The sequence below is a fragment of the Nyctereutes procyonoides genome, unplaced genomic scaffold, assembly GCF_905146905.1.
Source record: "Nyctereutes procyonoides isolate TBG_1078 unplaced genomic scaffold, NYPRO_anot_genome, whole genome shotgun sequence".
Lineage (NCBI taxonomy): Eukaryota > Metazoa > Chordata > Mammalia > Carnivora > Canidae > Nyctereutes > Nyctereutes procyonoides.
The window spans coordinates 4,315,462-4,341,296 of NW_026575137.1; the positions used below are offsets into that span (position 1 = coordinate 4,315,462).

A 25,835-nucleotide genomic window follows, 5' to 3' on the forward strand; every position below is an offset into this window, starting at 1 on the left:
TTATAATATGATATTTATTAACACTAATCATTATTACTGCATCTGAAGTACACACTTTTAAATATTAACTAGGAACCCAGTTTTCTTAAGACTATTTCTTAAGACGATATTAGCATTTTTCCAACTATTTTTTTGCTAGAACATACAAGAAAAAAACACAATATATATTGTCATCCAGTAAACATATACACACAAACACATGTATACCAGGTGGCTCAACTGGACATTACATCTAAACTGGGACTGTTTCTGGCAAACCCGCATATGTGAGTATCCCAAATTCCCTTGCTGCTGCTAAATTGATTTTTCACAATAATTTTTAAAAAATTGCTTGAAAAATACTGAGCGTTTAACAATGGTATGATAGGCTAGTCACTTGAGAACTTAGGGTCAACATAAATTTTGTATTTTTATTATGGTATTATATTTATAAACTAGTGAATTTAATGATTAAAGAAAATAAATATCATACATCTATGATGACTCTTTTACTTAAAATTACATATGCATTTTTGGAGTTAAAATATTTATCAGATGTTAAATTGTAGATTCATTTAACTTTAATAGTACGTAAAAGATCAAAAGTATACACTGGATTAAAAAGTCTTTTTACTATATGAAAGAGGTCTTTATTATTATGATGACTAAAAATAAAAGATACAATCTTACAATTGAAGCACTGAGTTTTCTAAAAAAGAAGGTAAAAGGACTATGTAATTTCCTGGTTTAAAGTTTCATGGATGTGATGGAGCCACCTGGGTAGCTCAGTGGTTGAACATCTCTTTGTCTCAGGTCATGAAAGTGGGGTCTCGGGATCAAGTCCCACATCGGGATCCCCATGGAGCGCCTGCTTCTGCCTCTGCCTATGTCTCTGCCTCTCTCTCTGTCTTTCATGAATAAATAAATAAATAAATAAATAAATAAATAAATAAATAATCTTTAAAACATTTTAAAAAGTTTCATGGATGTGCATCTTAGTGCTGGAAGGAGAAAAAATTCTAAAGTTGATAAACAGAATATCATCATAGGTATCCTTAAGCAAACATTGAATAAAAAAAAGAAATGCAAATTTGAAAGCTCAAAAATCAATAATTTTTGGTTTATTTCTTTGTAGTTAAGCTATGTTCTCTCAATTTGTAATCTTTTTGATGTTGTTTTAAGGCCCATTTACAGGACGTTGCATGAACACAAAATTGTGTGGAAGATGCTGAAAACAATTCCAGATTTGACCTGTCAGCTACCTGATGAGCATCTGAAAACACTTAGTAAGAGTGTCATTTCCGAAACCTGGGTAAAAGGCAGCACAGGTAACAGACTAATCTGGAATTTGGCAACATAAAATATATGTCACTATTTTGAGTTCTCTATAATATTCATATTTTCATGTGATACATTAAAAATGTATTGCTTGGGTATATTTTATAAATGAATAACATTCCACATGTCGGTATGTCTGTTTTAAAGATATATACTAGTGTTTTCTCCACTAGTGATTTCTCAGAATCACCCAGAAAACTCATATTGCTGTGTTCAGTTTTAAAGTTTCGATTTGGTAGGTGTGGGATGGGGCTTAATTGCATTTCCAACAATTTCCCAGCTGACACTGTTAGTATGGGAACCATATTTTGAAAACCACTCATTGATACATTTAATAACAATCTAGCATTGGTTTTCTTAGCAAATGGTCATAGCAATTTGACTTATCCAGATACTGAACCAAGTATTGGGAACAATATCTCTCCAGACAGATTTAAATTTCTAGTCCTTTTATACCAAGGATGCATGTGGGCACATTAATAGAAGTATTTTATATTGTAATTTTTGAGGGGTATACAAATATATACACACACACAGAGCTACATACACACCTATCCCAACAGAATTCAACACCAGTTTTTGCATTTGTCAAATACCTTTTAGAAAAGTAGAATTAAGTTTATTTAATACCTTCTTTATATCAGAGGATATCCCTTATTTATTCCTTACATATACAAATAAAAATAGATAATATTTCCCACTCATTTTCCCTCTTTCCCATTTAATGCCTTTCACTATTACTTCAATAAAAAATGTAAAAAAATAATTAAAAAGTAGATAATAATTATTCTCTACAGTTGAGAAGCCTAAGGCACAAAATATCATGCAGAATATTCCTGATTAGAATTGAATTTCAAACACACTTTATCCTTAATGCTAAACTCATTCTCTGTCCATTATGTCACTATTTTATAAAGTGGTTCATCTGGATCATGACATTTAAAATCTAACTATAATTTTGGAGAACATGTGTCTATTGAAATATGTCATATGTCTATTGACATATTTCAAGATTTTTCCCCTAGTGGTCATCTCTTATAATTAGTTTCATTTAATCTGACATATAACAGTGAAAATTAAATCATAGGAGTTTTGCAAAGGATAAAATGATTTTGAAAGGCAAGAAAGAATATTCAACATCGCTTTGTATTAGCTTGAGGATAGTAAGTCAAAAATTAATTTATTTTTATCATAAATGCCTGAAATCATATTTATTATGGTAAAATATGGAAACAACCTAGATGAACTTTAATAGAAGATAGATTACATTATGATACATCTCTTCCATGGAATGGAAGACAGATTACATGATATATGTATTCAATGGAATTCTAGGCAGTTGTTAAAAAGATGGAGGTAGCTCTCTCTGTATATTGACATGGAAACTTATTAAAATTATTAAAGACAATAGGAGTAGAGAGGTTGTGGAGTTATATAAATAATATGGTCATATTTTCACATATTTATGAAAAACTTGAAGTTATATATACACACATTATCTACATATATACATATATAAAATTCATAGTAAAAGTACAAAGAAGTAGATCCAGAAAAGCACTACAAAAATATGTATTTTAAATATTTACCTTCATGGAGGGGAGAAGAGTTGTAGGACAATGAAGGGAAACAAGTAACTCTTTCTCCTGCATATATTTGTATTGAATTTTTCACAATAAAGGTATATTCATGGGTTAGTGTTTGTAACTATGTATTTGTTTTTTTCAAAAAGGTTTTTAAAAACTGTATTCTGATGGTATCTTATAATGTAGGTGATTGACTATTAAAATGTGAACTTTAATTCCTTGACAAATACATATCAACTTTAATTTGATCTTTCATATTAAATAAGGGTTTTCAATTCATTTTTCAATACAGCATATTTTCAAACACTTTATAAAAGTTGTAGAAGTCTTTGTCTTTACATAAACCTCTGTCAAAATCCTTCTCTTGAGTTTTTAAGACATCTGATTCTGACAGTCCAGATCTGTTTCACTAACAAAGCAGTCAACTCATTAAGTATCTGACCTTTGTAAATCTCTTCATTTAGCCAATTTGAAAAACAGGTGCAACCAAGTGTCTTTCTCTCTCCCTTTTCTTTATTCATGTGTGCCTTTCACTCCTTCTGTTATTTAAAGTATTCCCCCCAGAAGCCCCTCATCACCAGGCTCCTGACTTCAGTCTGTGGCTTAGGCTTTGGTTTCTTGCCTGAAATTCCACTCAGCTATTTGCATTTTCTGGTCTCTTCTGGCAGGTTCTTTGGAGTGTTGTTATTTAAGACCGTTCCTAAACTCACCATTACTCACTTAGCCTCTCACTCATTCAGCTTTCTTAATAAAATATTAACAGGGATAACAATATTGTGATTTTAAGTACTAACTAACATATACATATCTCTAGGTGAAAGCGGCACAACACAATTACTATAAGATTACTTATATTGCATATTATTTATTTACTATATTAATATTACTATGTCTAAATACCACCTATATTACTGTAATAAAAATACTGTATAAACTATATATTATGTATGATAATATGTTTCTGTATGCTATATAGATATATAGCTATAGGTATATGTTACTTAATTTAAGTGATTTCAAGAGTTTTCCATGGGATCTCTTATATTATGGACTGATCAGCGAGCATTTTTATGATTGGCAACCTAAAGCTTATGAGAGCTAAGAGAATTAACTTACTTCAGAATTCAATTTTGTGGCTAACATGGAATTAGATCCCAGATCAAAATTTTATTACTATCTACCTTTATATTAACATTGATAGATTTCCATGAAATAATTACTATAAGGGATTTTTTTCTTTTATATCTTTATCATCTTTACTGTTTTCTTTTTGGAGTCCATTAAGTCTTATGGTGTTTTTTATTTCTTTCATTTTCTTTCATTTTATTCCCACCTTTTATGAGGTTATATCTCAAAAACACCATAGCTCCTTATTTAAATAAACTCTTGCATTTATTTTTAATGTCGAAAATATTTTTATGTTACTAAATTTTAACATATTTTTAGCCTTACATAGACTTTCTTTTCTGTTGTGGTTTAAATTTCATATAATATATTAAAACACAGTAGCTAAATCTCATAAAAAAATTTAGTGGGCATCTTTTCCAGAAGTAAGTTAACCATAATTCAAATAATAGGCTCTTATAATAGAAATAGGCAAATATTTAGTCCTACCATAAATATTAAGTTCTCTTAAAAACAAACATGCCTTGAAGAACATGCATTGATCCTAAAGTATGGATATGCTTTCACTGCAACTAAGGTGGTATTCCCTATGGTTAATGAAATCTAGCCATAAACCTTTTTCCGTCTTTATCTGCATTATTAGGACCCAGTTTCATTTCTATCTTTCTTTGTCCAAAAGATGGTTGTGAAGCTTTGAGAAAAATTAATGCAAACAAAACTACAAACTCTTCAATCACATGACAAAACTAGAGACCCTTCCCATATTTATTTCTCTAATGTTGCCATGGAATCTTACTTTCTAAATAGTGAAACTTGTAACCAGAGATGATGTTAGAACTCTTCAACACCTGATCAGAACGTGGGCTACCCAAGCACAACAAATACCTGCTCTGAGCATTTGATACAGGGGTATTAATAAGTAATACCAGAACAGAAGCCCCATATGCATAACTTTCATTTTTGTTATTGGAATATTTTCAATTAATAAAAGACTACTGGGGTTCCTGGGTGGTGCACTGGGGTAAACTGTGGACTCTTGGTTTCAACTTAGGTCATGATTTCAGGGTCATGAGATGAAGCCCCATGTTGGGTTCCACACTTAGCATGGAGTCTGCTTAAGACTCTTTCTCGGGCAGCCCCTGTGGCTCAGTGGTTTAGCGCCGCCTGCAGCCCGGAGTGTGATCCTGGAGACCCATAATCGAGTCCCACGTCGGGCTCCCTGCATGGAGTCTGCTTCTCCCTCTGCCTCTCTCTCTCTCTCTCTCTCTCTCTGTGTCTCTATAATTTTTTTAAAAATTCTCTTTCTTTCTCTCTGCTCCTATCCCCCCAACTCTTGTGAGCATGCCTGTGCATGGTGTGTGCTCTCTCTCTCTTAAATAAATAAATCTTTAAAAAAATGAAAAAACACATACTTTTCAGGTTGCTTTTTATAATTGTGCTATTCAAGATCTAGAAATTAATGTATTTTTAAAAACTTACCTGATTTTATTAAAAATAATCAGAATATAACTAATATTTTTCAACTTCTCTAGACTAATTCTTGGATTGTCATATCTCAGAAGAGTTGACAGCTTTGTCCAATTATGAGGAGTTTTTTAAATAACACTTTTTATATATTTTTGTTATATGTGCAAAAAAAGCAATGTGGTTTTGTGCTAAATGTTTGGAAGGAAAATTACATAGAATTAGTTTCCATTTCCTACAATAATATAAACATAAACTCATTTAATTGATTGTGTATTGAGTATTTGCTAGTGATTATCACTGGAACTTATTTTCTCATTTGGGAAAACAGGAAATAAATAGCAAATTAAAAATAATATAATTTAAAGAACTATGTTCTATGAAAAAATAAAGCACGGGAATAGAGAAGGGCTAGACATTTTTTAAATGATAATTATATATTTTATTTTTTCATTGTTTTGTTTTTTTAAAGTTTTTGTTTTAATTCCAGTTAGTTAACATACAGTGTTACATTAAAAAATCCCATAATTATAATTCACCAATTCCAAACATCACCCGGTGCTCGGTGCTCATCACAAGTGAGTTCCTTAATCCCCATCACCATTTAACCCATCCTCCCACCTACCTCCCCTCTGGTAACCATCAGTTTGTTCTCTCTAGTTAAGAGTTTGTTTCTTGCTTTCCCTTTCTCTTTTTCTCTTTCTTTTTTCCCCTTTGCTTGTTTGTTTTGTTTCTTAAATTCCACTATGAGTGAGATCATGACATTTGTCTTTCTCTGACTGACTTATTTTGTTTAGCATTATATTCTCTAGCTCTATCCATGTTGTTCCAAATGGCAAGATTGCATTCTTTTTTATGGCTGAGTAATATTCATACACACACACACACACACACACTATACTAAATCTTCCTTATCCATTCATCAATCAGAGGACAGTTAGGTTGCTTCTATAGTTTGGATATTGTAAATAATGCTGCAATAAACATAAGGATGCTTGTATCCCTTTGAATTAGTGTGTAATTTTTTGAGGAACCTCCATATTATTTTCCACAGTGGCTGTACCAGTTGCATTCCATCAACAGTGGAAGAGGGTTCTTTTCTTCTCACTATCGTCACCAATACTTGTTTCTGGTGTTTTTTATTTTAGCCATTCCAAAAGGTGCAAAGTGATACCTCATTGTAGTTTTTATTTGCATTTCCCTGATGATGAGTGATATTGAGTATCTTTTCATGTGTCTGTTGCTGTTCTGTATGCCTTCCTTTGAGAAACTGGTAAACCTCTAACTACTTACCAAGGACAGAAAGACAGAGACAGAGAGAAATAGAGAGAGAGACAGAGAGAGAGAGAGAAAAGATCCAAATAAACAAAATCACCAATGAAAGAGAAGAAAAACAACTAACACCACAGAAATTTAAACAACTGTAACAGAATATTATGAAAACCTATATGCCAACAAATTGACAACCTAGAAGAACTAGATAAATTCCTAAAATCATAATCTACCAAACTGAAGCAAGAAGAACTAGAAAACTTGAACAGATCTATTACCAGCAATGAAGTTGAATCAGTAATCAAAAACTCCCCCAAAAGTCCAGGACCAAACGGCTCCCAGGTGAATACTACCAACCATTTATTTTTTTAATAATTTATGTATTCATGAGAGAAACAGAGAGAGGGAGAAAGGCAGAGACACAGGCAGAGGAAGAAGCAGGTTCAGCGCAGGGAGCCCAACGCCAGACTCGATCCCAGGTCTCCAGGATCACGCCCTGAGCTGAAGGCGGCGCTAAACTGCTGAGCCACCGGGGCTGCTCCCTACCAACTATTATTTATTTATTTGTTTGTTTATTTTATTTTTTTTTTTAAATTTATTTTTATTTATTTATGATAGTCACAGAGAGAGAGAGAGAGAGAGAGAGAGAGAGAGAGGCAGAGACACAGGCAGAGGGGGAAGCAGGCTCCATGCACTGGGAGCCCGATGTGGGATTCGATCCTGGGTCTCCAGGATCGTGCCCTGGGCCAAAGGCAGGCACCAAACCGCTGCGCCACCCAGGGATCCCCTGTTTGTTTATTTTTAAAGATTTTATTTATTTATTCATGAGAGACACAGAGAGATGGGCAGAGACACAGGGAGAGGGAGAAGAAGGCTCCACGCAGGGAGCCCGATGTAGGACTCGATCCCGGGACTCCAGGATCACGCCCCGAGCCAAAGACAGGCACTAAACCGCTGAGCCACCCAGGGATCCCCCTCCCAACCATTAAAAGGAGAGTTAATACCTATTCTTCTCAAACTATTCCCCAAAATAAGAGGAATGAGAACTTCCAAATTCATTCTCTGAGGCCAGGATCATCGTGATACCAATGCCAGATAAAGATACCACAAAAAAAGAGAACTACAGTCCAATATCTCTGATGATATAGATGCAAAAATCCTCAATGAAATATTCACAAACTGAATTTAACAATACATTAAAAAAATCATTCACCACAATCAAGTGGGATTTATTTCTGGATACAAAGATAGTTCAATGTTCATGAAACAATTAATGTGATAAATCACATCAGTAACAGAAAGAAAGAAAAAACCCATTTGACCTTTTCAATAGATGTAGAAAAAGCATTTGACAAAGTACATCCATTTATGATAAAAACTCTCTGCAAAGGAGATCTAGAAGGAACATACCTCAACATCATAAAGGCCTTATATGAAAAATCCACCTCTAACATCATACTAAATGGTGCAAAGCTGAGACCTTTCCTGTAAGATCTGGAACAAGACAAGAATATCTACTCTCACCACTTTCATTTAACAGTATTAGAAGACCTAGCCACAGCAATTAGACACAACAAGAAATAAAAGGCATCCAAATTGGTAAGGAAGAAGTAAAACTCTCACTATTTGCACTATTTGCGAGTGACATGACACTATAAATAGGAAACCCTAAAAACTCCACCAAAAAACTGCTGCAAGAACTGATAAATGATTTCACTAAAGTTGCGGGATACAAAATCAATGTACAGAATTCTGTTGCATTCCTATAAACTAATAATGAAGAAGCAGGAAATTAAAAAAACAAGCCCATTTACAATTCCACCAAAACCAATAAAAAATATCTACAGATAAACTTAAACAGGTGAAAGACTTGTTCTCCGAAAACTGTAAAATACTGATGAAAGAAATTGAAGACAACATAGAGAAATGGAAAAACATTGCATGCTCATGGAATAGAGAAACAAACATTATTAAAATGTATATACTACCCAAAGCAGCCTACAGGTTTAACCCAAATCCCTATTAGTACACCAACAGCATTTTTCACAGAATAATTATATATTTTATATGATATTTATTGATCTGGCACTATTCTAAATAGCTTATAAGTACTACCTTGCATAATACTTTTGAACTTCTATGACACGTGTGGTTATAATCCTCATTTTACAAAAGAGGAACTAGAGAGACAGAGATATTAAGCTGGACAAGGCAATACAGGCAGAGTGGTCAGATGACACATATATAAGATGCCAGGCTATGTCAACATATAAGATAAGAACTGAAAAAAATGACACTGTTAATTTAATATTTGAAGGGCAATAAGATTTCTGAAGGTAATGTTTTCTTCAGTGTTTTAGGCTGACATTTCCTAAAGAGTGTTCATGGAGTTCAGCTGCAGATAATGGATGTTAAAAGAAACAGCTGCAAAAATAAATAAACCAGAGAAGCATTTTTGGAATGACAGGGTAAGGACCTCCAAAAATCCATAAATGGAATGAAAGGACTCAAAAACTGCCAATATCAACTTTTTCAGAACTCTGGAAAAGACATAATAATCCAGGTGTGTTTATTTCAGAAAAATTGTGGAATCTTGGTAAGAAAAGTGAGTTTTACAGCATTTTGACTTCCCATCTTAATATAACTTTGCTCTGCAGTAGCCTAAAAAGCAGCAGCTTTGCAGTTATGGTAGCTGTAAAAACAGCCATTGGAGGTGGCAGGATAGGTTTACATCCCTCTTATAAGTTCCATCCAGGAACACCTGGATGGCTCAGTCAGTTAAATGTCTGCCTTCAGCTCAGGTTGTGATCCCTTTCCTTCTGCTGCTCCCCCTGGCTTGTGCATGCTCTCATTCTCTCTTTATCTCAAATAAATAAGATTTTTTTAAAAAAATAGTTCCATCCAGATGATTTGTCACAATTTGACCTGTCTGGTGGCTTCCAAGAATAGACCCATTCACAGAGCCAACCAAACAAAAACAAAAACCAATCCCAAAACAAGCAGAGAAGGAAAGAAAGAAATTTTATAATGAACATAAGTGAAATAAAGAACATAAAAACAATAGAGAAAATCAAAACTGATACTATGTTCTTTGTAAAGAACAACAAAATAGACAAACATTTAGATTTATCAAGAACATTCAAATTACTAAAGTCAGCAATGAAAAAGTGGACATCATTATTGACCGCATAAAAAATAAAAAAAGATTATAAGGGAATACATTGAATAACTGTATGCCAAAAAATTATATACCTTAGATATAATGAACAAATTTCTAGAAAGATATAAACTATCAAAACGGTTCAAGAAGAAATAGAAATAACTAAATAGATCTATATCAAATAAATATATTTAATTAGTAATTTAAAATATAAAATATCCCCACAAAGAAAAGGCCAGATACAGATGGCTTTATGTTGAAGTCTACCAAATATTTAAAGGAGCAACAACCTGAAAATAAAAGTAAGAAAGCAATTCCATTTACAGTAGCCTCAAAAACATAATCTATTTAGGAATAGATGAAGTGTAAATAAATAGATTTCCAATGTTCATAGATCAAAAGACCTAATACTGTTTAAATGGTAATACTCCTAAATTGTTCTACAGATTTAACACAATCTCTAATGAAAATATCAGCTATCTTTTTGTAGGGGTTGGTAAACTTATGCTAATTTTTAGAGGGTCCTGAAAAGCAAAAACGTTTTTTGGACACAAATGACAAAGTTGGAGGACACACATATCTGATTTTGAAACTTATTATAAACCTACAGTTTCAAGGCAGCATAACACTGGCACAAAGATAGATATTGATTAATGAAATAAAATTGAAAGTGCAGAAATAAAGCTTTAATTTCATGGTCAATTGATTTACAACAAGAATGTCAGGAAAATTCAATTCCAGAAAAGATAATTTTTCAACAAATGGTACTGACACATCTCTATATCTATCTGTATGCTAAAGAATGAAGTCAGACCTTTAACTCACACCATATATAATTATTAATCTAAAATGGATCGAAGACCTAAATGAAAGAACACAACCATAGAACTCTTAGAGGAAAATTTACAAATTAATCTTTGTGACCATGGATTAGGCTATATATATATTTTTAAATATGACCCAGAAAGCACAAGTGAAAAAGAGAAACTAGAGAATTGGGATTTTATAAAAATTTAAAATTTTGAACTTCAATGAGCACAATCAAGAAATGAAAATGCAACCCTTGGAATGCGAGAAAGTTTTTGCAAATCATATATCTGTAAGAGACTCATATCCAGATTATGAAGAACTCTTTCAGCTCAATAATAAAAAGGCGATTAACCTAATTGAAAAATGAGCACAAACTATCTGAAGGTATATTTCAAAAGAAGATATACAAATGGTCAATAAGCATATTAAAATGCTCAATATCGTTACTCATTAGAGGATTATAAATCAAAACCACAATTATATACCATTCCATACCTGGTAGGATGGTTTAAATATAAACAATAGACAATACTAAGTGTTGTTGAAGATGTAGATAAATTGAAAGTCACACATGTATGATGGGGTAGTAAAATGGTGAAGCCGCTTATTAAAATATTTTGGCAGCTCCTCAAATGTTAAACATAAAGTTAGCCTTTGACCCAGTAATTCTACTCAGATATGCCAGAGAAATGAAAACATACATTCATTTGAAATTTGTACACAAATGTTCACAGATTTATTCACAATAGCCCCTAACTGGAAACAGCCCAGATTGCCATCAAAAGATGAATTAATTTTTAAAAATATGCTATATCCTCATCATAGAGTATTATTTGGCAATACAAAGGAATAACGTACTGATACATGCTACAATCTAGATGAATTTTGAAAACATTACGTTAAATGAAAGAAGGTAGTTTAAAAAATCACATATTTATAATTTCACTGATATGAAATCTCTAGAATAGGAAAATTCACTTGAAACAACAATTAGAAGTTGCCAGGAACTTGGGGGAATGGGGCATGAAGTATGACTGATGAGTATGAGTTTCCTTTGGGGATAATGAAAGTATTCTAACATTAGATTATGATGTTGACTGTACATCTCTTTGAATACACTAAAAAAAACCCACTGAATTGTATATTTTAAAAAGAATGAGTTCCAAGGAATTTGAATTTTATCTCAATGATGTCTTTTTAAGCTTGATGGGGTGCTTGGTGGCTCCGTCCTTTAAGTGTCAGACTCGGAGTTTTGACTCAGGTTGTGATCTCAGGCTTTTGAGATTCTCTCTCCCTCTGCCCCTTCTGCTCATTCTCTCACTCTCTCTTTCTCTCTCAAATAGATAAATATTTAAAACAAAGTCTGAGGTAAAATTCACATAATATTAATTAATCATTTGTAAGTGTACAATTCAGTGGCATTTAGAACATTCAAAATGTTGTGGAACTGTCTCTGCTATCTAGTTCCAGATATTTTCGTCTGCCCAAAATGAAACCCCAAAAACAACAGGAGTTACTTTCCATTCTCACATTTTCCCAGCCCCTGATAACCACTAGTCTGTTTTCTGTCTTTAAGGATTTACCTCTTTTGGAAAATTCATATGAATAGAATCAATCATACAATATATGTGAACTTTTTTGTGTGGCTTCTTTCACTTCACATGTTTTTGTGGTTCATCCACATTGTATGATGGGCTTCATTCTTTCTGTTGGCTATAAGCTATAAGCTATTTTTTAAAGTACCTTTAAAAAAAAAAAAACAACCAGAAACCACTGGAGACCACTAGTACCTTAATACTACCCAGTACCTGGAGATCCCTGAAATTTGAAGTCGGTAAGCCTTAATAAATCTTAAACATTAAAAATATAAAGAACAAACAAACAGAAATGAGTTTTCTGAGGAAATAGACTTTGTGAAAGTTCAAGGAGTTAAAACCGCCAGCGTGCACTGAGTATTTCCTGTAGGACACTACACCGACACTAAATGACTTCAGAAACAAGTTACCCCATGTTTTTCTCACCACTAGCCCTCTCAGGAAGCAGCCCTGTGCAACATAACTAGGGGAATACTACCATAGTGAAAGAAACTTCTTTCCTATTAGCTTTTAAAAAATACCTTATATTAGCATAACAATGTTTCATGATATGTCATTCTTTTTACCACTGTTAATTATTGGGGAGACCTAGCTTTGTAGGACTATCCCTTGTGTTTGAAGACTGAAATTCAGCCTTACTAGTTCAGCTCTAGTGAAGGGTTGAACCTGAGCTTTGAATCCGAAGCCAACCTTTTGTTTTCTCTTACCCTTTACTGGCTCTTCAAGCAAAAATTAAACGAAGTAAAGTGAAGTAAAATAAAATAATAAAATAAAAATTCCTAATTAATTAAACTCGCAATTCTACAGTATCAAGAAACAGTGTTTTTTTAGTGCATATCATCAGTAAGCCTTCCCAAAGGCAGTATGTAACATTAATGATACACTTCTTTTATCGATAATCTAGGATGTCTGCTTACGTGATGGATTATAGAAAGCAGTATTGCTTCTATGATCTTTTCTCGTGTGAGAACAGTTCTGCATGATGATGCTATTATCTACCATTAGAATGGTTCTTGAGGTGATGTGTCCTTTTCATGGTGGCCTAGATTTAACATTTAATGTAAATTTTTCTTTTAAATGTCTACAGAATATACTATGGCATTTTGTAAAAGTCATACTAATAAGAGGGTTAAAATTTTTTTTAGTAGTAAAAGAAAATATAAAAATGTTCATTTTAAAACTTTAAATGGAACATTGAAAAATGTGATTATAGGAAAGATAATAGTTTTAGTGTTCAGAAGTCAGAAGTTAGAAAAAACATGTAAAATAATAAAAGTTATTTAAATGATATATTGGCCCCAAACTATATTGTAGTTTGTAGAGGAAATGAGTCAAATCATCACTCAGTTTTATATCCATAATTTTTTCCCATGGAATTTAAAAATTTACTAAGTTATACATTTAGGATTAGAATGTGGTATGTCTTAACATTAGGAATCAATGAAAACTTAAGAAAAAATATTTTGAGTCATTATGTACTTTAATCAAAATTTAAGCTAGCTTATATTTTGGAGTAAATGATGTTTCATTAAAAATTATTGGTATATTTTAAAGTAGAATTTTTTAATCAATGTGTAGCCAAAGAGCTTTTAAAAGTTAATGTATAAAGTAATTTATAACAAATTATTCATTGGAAACAATAGAAATAGTGGCATTAATAAACAACTCTTCATGATATTTAATTATTATTAGAAAGAATGGATTAGATAAGCCAAAAATTCTAAAGCCCAAGCTCAAATTATTATTTATATAGATATTTATATAGACTTATTTCTAGATTAATTGACACTTATTAAAAATCTCAAACAAAACTTTCATCTTGTTATCAAGGGATATATTTTAAAACAAGAAAATAGTGGAAAATCCACCTGGAACTTATATTTCTTAAGAGTAGATATTAAAAAAAAATCTTTACTGAGACTTTTTCTCTTTGTTTTAATAGACCAGGAAACTTTAGATAACTACTTTAAAATGTTCAATATTATGAAATTCGAGGTCAGGAAAAACACATTCTTTGTGTATTGTAGGTGCTTCCATTTATTTTTAAAGGTAAAAAAAAAAATTCTTAATTTACCGCCTGCCTACCTCTAGACATAGATACCATAACACTTTCTTCAGGCATGACTTGGCCTCAAGTTCTTCAGCTTTCCAAGCTATCTTCTCTCACCTCAGTTCACCCAGCAACAGAGCTGACACTAATACACTTAAGTTCTTAATCTGAAATATGGTCTAACCTGCAGTGCTTGGACAAAATAGTCATGCAATAAATATCTGACAAATGAATGTATGTATTAATCGCTAGCATAGGTAATTGCCAACCAATGCATTCTTGAATACATAGTGCTGATTTAAAATTTGTCTAAGAACACAGTAATTTTTGTTTTATGATAGTCTGAAAATAGATGTCACTCATTCTTTCTTTCAAATAAAGTAACATCTTTGGATTGTATTGGTGAATCCTAGGTGCATATGTCCAGATGCCAGCCATCCTTTTGATCTTATATAAGAACCTTAGAAATAGTCTGTTATAACTTGGCACAAGATATTTTAAATAATGCGTTTAGTGAAAAAGTTAGTTGTATTTACAATATATTATTTTCTTTTTTTGAGAACTCCTGGGAGGAAATAGATTCAGTGGTATTGAGACTTTTAGTCAAGTCATTTATAAATCTCTTGTAGTTGCTAAATCGGGTAACTGATTATATTAAAAAAATTTAAGGTAAGGAAAATGGAGGAAAAATTGTTCACTGACTCAGTACTATTTCCTTGCAAATATATAGCATTTCACAGACTTTGTTTTGTAATTTAAGTTATTCCTGCCTCCTTTTTTTCTTACCCAATTTTTCTTTATTCTATTTCTTCATTAACTTTTAAAACCATATTCCATGCATTTTTATAAGCTTGTTTATAATTCCTTAGATAGTAAGGTAGAGTCTAAAATGAGTGTATGAAATCTATTACTGAAGAAAAATCAAAGGCCTTGGTCTCAATATACATGTTATGGATATGAACAAGCAATTTGAAATATGGAATTTTTGTAGTGTTTTTTTCGGTAAGAAGAACTAAGTAAAAATATTAAATAATAAATTTGAAGATTATTAAAAACAATTACCAACAATTTGTGAAATTATGATTTCTCCCTTTATGAAATCTCTACAAATATTTGAAAGGAAATGTCAGAATTAATACTACTTCAGTGGAAGGTCAGTGCCCAAAATAAAATAAAAGAAATTTCATCCATTCCAGTTAGCTCTAGATTTATTTATTTGAGGTTTTTTAAATCTTAAAATAAATATCCAGTTTTCCTTGTATTTTATCTTCTACAGATTATAGTAGCATTCAAAAAAAAAAAGGTTATGAGACATGGGCTTCAAATAACTTCTCCTGGTACGTTATGGGAAGAAAAATTACCCCAAAGAGCAAAAATCCCATCTCCAAAGATACCTTAATATAATAAAAGTTGTGAAAAGGTTATTCATTGCTTTTGTTATGTTATCTCTGGGACCATTTAGATCTTATAATGAGGATTCTATGAATTAAACTACCTGGCTTAAAAGTGGCATAACTTTCTGGTATTTTCCTAAGTTCCCATGTAATGGACTGAGAAGAAAATAGGCCATCAAGGAATTTTGTCTTATTTCTCAATAGTATTCTAAGAAAAAAAATGAGTTGTTCCCCAAATGTTTTAGAAGATTCTTTGGAGAGAAACACAATAAGGATCATTAATGAAGTTTTCATTCATTCAAATATTTGCTAAGTGCCTACAATAATCCAGGTAATGTTCTCTGGGCTGGAGGGACAGAGAGCAAAGTTAGAGATTCTTCTCCAAGAGGTTAGAATCTGTTGGCAGACACTGGAAATGCAGTGTCATGACAGAAATTCTGTGAAAAAAGATCACAGGGGAGGGGCGTAAATTAGGATGGATGGGAGCAAGGCAGAGGTCAGGAAGGGCTTCCCTAGTAAACACATAATACTTAAATTCAATTTTATAAGCCAAGTAAGAATAACCAGGTGACTATAACTTTGTTCATCCAATTACAATTCCTTGAAACATTTAAATCCTTTTAGAATGGTTGCTTTTAGCTGAACCAGAGAGTGGGAGATTCTTAGCCAGAAATTCCCAAACATGTTTGCTTTAATCAAACTTCATATTTCTTCAAGTCCTTATGAAAATATACGTGGAAGTTTCATATCATGGAGGTTGGAAAGATAAATAATTTTATGAAATCTATTCTTTTTTTGAAGATTTATTTATTTATTCATGAGAGACACAGAGAGAGAAAGGCAGGGACATAGGCAGAGGGAGAAGCAGGCTCCCCACAGGGAGCCTGATGGGGAACTTGATCCTAGAACCTCAGGATCAAGCCCTGAGCCAAAGGCAGATGCTCAACCGCTGAGCCACCCAGGCATCCCTGTGAAATTCATCCTTAAGCAACTTGATTTTATTGAATTCTTTTACTTTGGTAAAGTCTTGGAATCAAGATTGAATGGCATTTTGATCTGTATTGTTTTAATTCTTACAGTCAAATTTTTCTTAGATGCTTGGAGTATTCTTTTTATTTCCCAAAAATGATATGAAGTAATTTTGAGTATTTTGAAAATTTGTATAAAGAGCCTATGCTATAGGTTCCTTCTCATTGCTTAGGAATTTCAAAAGCTTCTGTTTATCGTACATTGTTAATAAATATGTTTTTGTCACAATTCGTAAGTTTAATACCACTTAGCGATTTTTAAGTAATATTTCAATTGTCATTTGAGAGTTTAATTCTATTGCATTTTTTCTCTCTTATTGTGTGTATATCATTTATATATATATTTGAGGACCAGTTTCAGATGTTACGTGGATTCTGAAAATTTTCTGTTAATTTTTCTGCTATATTCCATACTTTTTTTGATTATACATTTTTAAGTTTTTGGTTATTTATTTTTAATTCAATTTATGTTACTTTTTATTTGAATGATGATTTTCCTTTTTTCTCCCCAAATGTTTGTATGAAGAAGTCACCCCAAAGTTTATCTCATTCTGCAAATATTTCTGAAAGTTATTTTAAATTCTTTTATTTTTAATATTTATGAAACTAATTTTGATATATTCATAACTAAGTAAAAATTAAATTAGTTACATTAATTTTAGGAAATAATTGAGGCTTAACTTCTGACTGAACTTTGTAACAAGGTAATAAGAATTATTTCAATCCTTATTGAAATTCTTTATAAAATCTATAAAAGTTACTTCTATGTATATGTGTCTATATATATATTTTTATTTATATACACATATGTACACATTTTATTTTAGACATATAAATATATATACTTATACACAATAGCATACTGTGCAAATACACGTGTAATATACTACAGACACAAACAGCACTCCTATATGTGTATATATATGTGTTTTTGTGGTTTTGTATATGTTGTATATATCTTTCAGATGTTGGAATATATTTGAAAACCTCCAGAAGTTAAGGTGCTTAAGTGATTTTTAAGAAATTACTTAATTATTCTGAGCCTTAATTTCTTCAGCTGAAAAATGAACTAATGATGTATGATATTTAGGATTATTAAAAGAATTAGTGCTAGAGCACAGAGCATAGTTCATGGCAAATATTTGATACTCAATATGTGATACTTACTCTTCATGACAAGTTTAGTATATTTAGATAACAGGCCAAGCTATGTTTCTGGATTTTGGAACCCTAGATAGAAAGGTTGTTCTTTAATGAGCCATTTTTAAAGAAATAGTCAGTCAATCCACTCATTAAGATCTAAGAACAGGGCGGCCCCGGGTGGCTCAGCAGTTTATTGCTGCCTTCAGTCCAGGGCCTGATCCTGGACACCCGGGATTGAGTCCCATGTCGGGCTCCCTGCATGGAGCCTGCTTCTCCCTCTGCCTGTGTCTCTGCCTCTCTCTCTCTCTCTCTCTCTCTCTCTCTGTGTGTGTGTGTCTCATTAATAAATAAATGGAATCCTAAATCTTAAAAAAATAGATCTAAGAACAGTAACCATATAGAGAAAATCTAGGGAAAGTATAGTCACAGTTCTAATCAAACACTGTTATTTTGCTCAATAATTAACAATGTCTTTTTTGATGAGTTTAAATTACTCTTCATTTTCTTATGAACAATTAACACTATCAAACCTCTTTCTAGGTTTATTTTTGTTACATAATGTTTATGCCATAAATATGTTCTCAGGTATACATATATTGACTTTTTATTTAACATTTTAAACTAGCATATATTACTTTCAAATGTGCCTTTTTTCACCTAAAATGAAACATGATATTTGCATAGGTCACACATATAGTCTTACCTTACCATAATTAAAACCACAGTTCTATAAAATACATTGAAAGAAAGGGAAAGAGTAGAACAGCAGGCAGGGAGAGAACACTGATGCTATGATGACTTACCCAGGCTGGTACAGTAATTGTTGTGTTTAATACTAGCTCCACCACTACTGGCTCTCTGAGCTGGGGCTGGATGTATAATTTCTCAGTGCCCTCAGTTTCCACAGTTGTATTATTGGAACACTCCTAGTACCTGAGTCATACAGTTGCTAAAATGATACAAAGTGTTAATATATGTAATATGTTTGGAACAGTGGACAAAGAGATTAAAAAATGTTGTCGACTTGTAGTTGCACATTTATTCCTAGTTTTCCCCCACTACGTTTGCATCGTATTCCTTTCTATTGATGTGCATAGAATGAGGACATTTCACTCCTAAACACTTCATTGTTTACCTAGAATTCAATATTTCTTTCCAGTCCTTTATTTTTAAAGGTAAAATTTACATAAAATGATGTGCATCTATACACCTTAAGTGTATCACTTGATGAGTTTTGACAAATACTGTAATCTAAACCCCTATCATGATACGGAACTTAACCAATTTCCTTCCATGTTTCTTTCCAATCTGGCCCACTCATCAGAGGCAACTGCTTGTGTTTTCTTTCTCCTCTTTCCTTCCTCCCTCCCTCCATTCCTTCTTTCCTTCCTTCCTTCTTCTTGTATAAATCAGTTTTGTGGGGAGCTTTTAGAACTTTAGGACAAAATAAAATGATAAAGACTCTTTTATAAAAGCTTTCTTTCAATTATTGTAATATTTTTGAGATTCATTCATGTCACATGAATTAATAGTTCATTTTTATGGCCGAGTAGTATTTCACTGTGTGTATCTATCAGAGATTTTTAAAATATATTTTCTGATTGGATACCTGAACCATTTCCAGCTTTTAGCTCCTTTAGGTATTATGCTAAAGCTGCTGGTAATACTCCTTTTGTGAACATCTATTTTTGCTTCTTCTAAGTAAACACGTAGACCTGATTCCTGGAACATAGGTTAGATATATGTTTCGTTGTATTAGAAACTGCCAGACTTTTTACAAAGCAATTAAACAACTAACTTTGCATTCCCACCAACAATGTATGAGGATTCGATTTGCTTCAGATCCTTGCCAATATTTGTTTTTTTTCAGTTGTTAATTTAAGTTATTCTGTTTCTTTCTCTCTCTCCCTCTACCCCTTTCTTTCTGTTTCAAAATAAATGCATTTATAAAAATTATGGTTTGTATTGAAGATTTATTTTTTCTCATACTTTTTCTATTTTTCTTTTTTTAATTTTGGGAAAAAAAACCATTTTTTTGCAGTGTCCAACTTGTTCTTGGCTCAGATCTTGATCTTAGGGTCATTAGTTCAAGCCCCATGTTTGACTCCACCCTGGGCATGGAGCCTACTTAAAAAAAAATGAGCAGTAGATTGAACAATTATTTTATGAAATTTAAAATTAACAGCTAAAAAACACTTGTCAATGTCAGGCAAATGATTACAGTACTTGTAGCTTGAGATAATATTTCTAAGGGGGCACCTGGGTGGTTCAGTGGTTGAGAATCTGTCTTTGGCTAAAGTCGTGATCCTGGGGTCCTGGGATTGAGTCCACATTGGGTTCCCCTCAGTGAGCTTCTTACCCTCTGCCTATGTCTCTGTGTTTCTCATGAATAAATAAAATCTTAAAAAAAGGAGGATAGAAAAAAGGAGAGATAATATTTCTCAGAGCTTTATTACATAAAGACACAAAATATACTGTAATCCAAACCAGTTAAAGAGAATCTTTCTGAGAACTGTGTTGGATGACTGGAGAAATGATCCAAGTGATGATAAGGAAATTAAGGACATAGATTTATGTAAGATATTTAAATAAAATACTTTATGCATTTTATATTAAGTGAAATATTTCCAAAATGATATTATTTGATATGAAGTTTTAAGTATTAACTAATTCAAACATAATTTAAAAAATCTTTTCATCTGTATCTCTAAAATGTTATTAATTCAAACTGGCCAAAATTTTTAAAAATAATCTTCTCATTGGTATAATTTGGTTATTTATATTGATTTTGGAATTTATAATTTATTTAAACTCTGTAATTCCCACATAAAAATTTATTATATCCACTGAATAATTGAAAAAAAAACAAAAATTTAATACATGTAGATAATTTGAATTACCATGACAGGGATCCCTGGGTGGCGCAGCGGTTTGGCGCCTGCCTTTGGCCCAGAGCGTGATTCTGGAGACCCCGGATCGAATCCCACGTCAGGCTCCCGGTGCATGGAGCCTGCTTCTCTCTCTGCCTATGTCTCTGCTTCTCTCTCTCTCTCTGTGTGACTATCATAAAATAAATAAAAATTAAAAAAAAGAATTACCATGACAATTTTAGCATGACAGTTTTGTACATAATTTGATTTAGCATGACAACTGGAAGTTGAGCCTAGAAATATGTGAGTCTCCCAAGATTACACAATGAATGCAATACTGGGACCAAATATTATATTTTTACCTTTATAGTGAACTTTCTACAATATAGTTCTCATATAGCTCACTTGATAGCTATTTAAAAACAATGTTTCTACATAGATTAGATGTTTAGTAAGAAGTGATATTGTGCTATCCAGAAAGGAAACTATTTTAAGCTTGGGCATTCAAGTAAACACAACCTTTGCTTTAAAGAAGACAAAGTCACTATCTTGTGTACAGATTTTGACCAGTAAAGCCCCACTAATAAAGCACTCATTTGAAAAAAAAAAAGGTAGATAAGGCAAGCAATTTTCATCACTTAGGCATTTGTTCCTAAAAGTCAATTTGTGAAGTTTCTATTTATAGCAAGATAATAAGCAAAATTTAAGAAAAGCTCTTTTCACTGCACTTGAATAATTTGCTCCAATCCTATAAAGTAAAGTAATGAAATTACTATTACTATTAGAAAATGACATCATCCAGTTCCCATGCCCTGCTTCTTCAAAAGGTCAGGTTTCAGAAGAACTAAAACAGATTTGAGTTGCACTCAAAATGGTCACAACTGAATAAACCAACCAGACTTACAGGAACATAGTTAAACTTCAAGAATTGGAATTAGATGACAGATTGTGGAGAGTTATAATGTGGAGTAGGAGAAATACTGGAAAAAAACACTTCTTCCTAGTGATCTCCCTCTCCAAACTAGCTTCTATGAGCAATCATCATTATATTCAGGGCAAAGACAAATAAAAGTATATATATAATATATAAATATTTATAATATATAAATATTTTATTTATAAATTATGTATATTAATATATAGTTACCTATATAAATTAATCAAAATGGCATTTTTGAAGGGAAGTAACATTTTAAACAGTTCAAGGAGTTTTCTGATCCTGTTTTTCTCAAAATGTCTTAAGTCTATTAATTGCAATATGTTACCATGGCTTTTTTTCTAGATCTATCAGTTCTATCAGAGGATTTATTATAATTGTCAGAAAAGAATTCTCCAAATATGGATACATGTCTTTTCTATTCTTTTTATTTGAGTGAATTAGTTGTGAATGCCTAAGTGCTAGATTACAGTCCTCATTGCATAAACTAAAAGAAATCTACTAAAAGCAAAGCAAGTGTAATACGTGTGTGGTCATGTCTATATCAAAGAGCTTGGGAAATAAAGTCAACAGTATATCTTTTTTGGTTTTGTTCTGTTTCAGTGGTTGGAAATGATGGATTTTATATAATACTGAAAGGGTCCGCCCGACTTCAAACAAAGGCATATGGTAATCTCATCGAAGAAGATGAGTCAGCAGCCTCCCTTATACCTCAGAGTTTCCAAGGATTTGTTGTCAGTGAAGGCATCAAAAACTTTTTACTTGCTAAGGTACAAACACATGACCCAACAGTAAGAAATGAATATTTGCTTCTTCCATAAACAATAAGGTATCATTGTTATAAAATTTGATCTTTTCCAGATTATGTAAATCCAAATGTCTTCAGTGAGTTCTTAAGCATTAAGATAATGTATCTTTTAAAAATGAAAATTTACTATTAACATTGAACTTGAAATTTGTTTAAGAAATTTTAATGAGGGATGCCTTCAACAACATACCAACCCATTGGCAGGGATTATATAATATATTTGATAACTAGGACAAGGCCAATGTGGTTGGATCACTAGTGAGGAAGAAGGGTAGTTTGAGATAATAATAAGATGATTATTTAGATTCTTTTCTCATAATTCGAGTTTTGTTTATTTCCTATTGAGTTGTGTTTCTTATATATTTTGGGTATATATTAACCTCATTCAGCTATATGGTTTACAAATATTTTCTCCTATTCTGTAGGTTGCCTTTCACTTTGGTCAACTGTTTTCTTCTGTTCTACAGAAGCTTTTTAGTTTAATGCAGTCTTACTTGTCTATTATTGCTTTTGTTACCTGTGCTTCTGGTGTCATATCCAAGAGAGATAAGGGAGAGAGAACAGGTGATTTGAGGAGAAAGAGACAGAGGGCAGATTATGAAAGGTCTTTTAATAAAGTCAAGAAATGCATGCTTATCCTGTTTATCTGAAGAGCAAATGCTAAGGTGATCAAGAGTTTGATTCCATTACATTTGAAAAGTCTTACTTGGGGATCCCTGGGTGGCACAGCGGTTTGGCGCCTGCCTTTGGCTCAGGGCGCAATCCTGGAGACCCGGGATCGAATCCCATATCAGGCTCCTGGTGCATGGAGCCTGCTTCTCCCTCTGCCTGTGTCTCTGCCTCTCTCTCTGTGTGTGTGTGACTATCATAAATAAATAAATTAAAAAAAAAAAAAAAGAAAAGTCTTACTTGAAGAAAATCCCCTGCTTGTATGTATTATTTTGAGACTATCAGGTGGTCAACAAATTAAAGTTCAATATCTTTCTGGATCTCTGGATACTCTCCATAGGGATCAAATGTGATTTGACTAGAATTGTAGCTTAAAAAGCCAGTTTTAGATTTAGAGAGGTCAAGATGTTCAGAGAAGAAAAGAGCCAATGAAGCCAGTTACAGCCAAATTATTTTTCACTATGGATTGAAGTCAGGTTCAAAAAGAATGAGAATAGATAAAACTAAGAAAGAAAGACAAAGATAAAAAATTAGACATAAATGTAAAAGTATATTGTTATTGATCACACATAAATGGGTAATGTTTCTGATTATTTTTTTTTTAAGATTTTATTTTATTCATGAGAGACACACACACACCCAGAGGCATAGACACAGGCAGAGGGAGAAGCAGGTTCCATGCAAGGAGCCTGACGAGCCTGACATGGGACTTGATCCTGGGTCTCCAGGATCATGTCCTGAAGGCGGCGCTAAACCACTGAGCCACCCGGGCTGCCCAGTTTCTGATATTTCTTGGTAGAGATGAAAAAGAATACCTTTGCCACTCAATGGCCACATACCATATACCTGATGCCATTTCAATATGCTTTCGAAAAAAAATTCCACACTGGCATATCAACTGTGGAATAAGGCTACTTCTTGGTCCACTTTGTAGTAGTTAACTCCAGTCTTACAGGATCTATTTGTTTGATGAAGGCAAAACTCATGATAGGACCGCCACCTCTGAATTCTACAGTAGGTCTATAACGGTAGCACCCATCTGTCATTCTTCCTGCGATATAGTATTTTTTCTCCAGTTTTATTGAAGTATAATTGAAAAATAAAAATTGTATATATTTAAGGTGTGCAACTTAAATGTAAATAAGGTAAAATTATCACCACAATCAAGCAAATTACCATATTCATCATCTCACATAGTTACAATCTTTTTGTGATGAGAATATGGTACAGTATTATTGACTTTAGTCATCATGCCTTAAATTAGATCTCTAGGATTTACTCACCTTTCATTAACTGAAGCTTTGAGCAATTTCTCTTCATGTCCTCTACCCCAACCCCTGGTAACCAACATTTTACTCTCTGCCTCTATGATTTTGACTATTTTAGATTACACATGTAAGTGAGATCATACAATATTTGTTTTTCTATGTCTGGTTTATTTCACTTAACATACTGTCCTTCAGGTTCATCCATGTTGTAGCAATTGGCATTTTCTTTATCCATGCATCAGTGGATAAACATTTAAATTGTTTCCATATGTTGGCTATTGTAACTAATGCTGCAATGAGCATGGAAATGCTGATATTTCCTGGAGAGTTTTTTTTTTTCTTTAATTGTCTACACAGAAGTGAGATTGCTGGATTACATGGTAGTTCTAAATTTTCGGGGGAAACTCTATACTAATTTCTGTACTAATTTACATTTCTACAAACAATTTACAAGGATTCTCTTTCCTCCACATCTTTGTCAACACTTACCTTTTATCTTTTGATGATAGCCATTGTAGCAGGTATATAGTGATAATTCACTGTGATTTTGACTTGCATTTTCCTGATGATTAGACATGTTGAGCACTTTTTCATATACATGTTGGTCATTTATATATCTTCTTTAGAGAGACGATTATTTAGGTTCTTTTCTCATAATTTGAGTTCTTTGTTTCTTTCCTATTGAGTTGTGTTTCTTATATATTTTGGATATATATTAACCTCATTCAGATAAATGGTTTACAAATATTTTATCCTATTCTGTAGGTTGCCTTTCACTTGGTCAACTGTTTCTTCTGCTCTGCAGAAGCGTTTAGGTTTGATGCAGTCTCACTTGTCTATTTTTCCTTTTGTTTTTTGTGTTTTTGGTGTCATATCCAAAAAATCATTGCCTAGAATAATACCAAAAAACTTTTCTGTTTTCTTCTAAGAGTTTTATGGTTTCAGGTCTAATCTTTAAAACTTTAACCGATTTTTAGATGGTTTTTGTATGTGGTGTGAGATGAGTCCACATTTATTGCTCTACATATGTATATCTAGTTTTCCCAACATCATTTATTTATGAGACTATCCTTTAATCAGTATGTTTCTTGGTACTCTTGTGGAAGATTAGTAACCATAACTGTATGGATTTTTTTCTGGGCTCTCTATTCTATTCCACTGGTCTTCATGTCTGCCTTTATGTCAGTACTGTTCTGTTTTGATCAGCGTAGTTTTATAACATAGTTTGAAATCAAGAAGTGTAATGCCTTTGTTCTTCTAGTTTGGGTTTTTAAAATTTCACATATAAGTGATATCATACAATATTTGTCTTTGACTTATCTCACTTAGCATAATGCCC

At 32.5% G+C, this 25,835-nt stretch overlaps 1 protein-coding gene across 1 annotated transcript in view; it reads left to right on the forward strand.

The window, feature by feature from the left end:
* CNBD1 (cyclic nucleotide binding domain containing 1) overlaps window positions 1-25,835 on the forward strand; it is a 362,719-nt gene that overhangs the window by 243,893 nt on the left and 92,991 nt on the right. Inside the window, exons 5-6 of the mRNA XM_055303353.1 lie at window positions 1,162-1,307; window positions 22,355-22,521. Of these exons, the coding sequence (XP_055159328.1) occupies window positions 1,162-1,307; window positions 22,355-22,521 (313 nt within the window). The remainder of the gene's footprint in view (window positions 1-1,161; window positions 1,308-22,354; window positions 22,522-25,835) is intronic.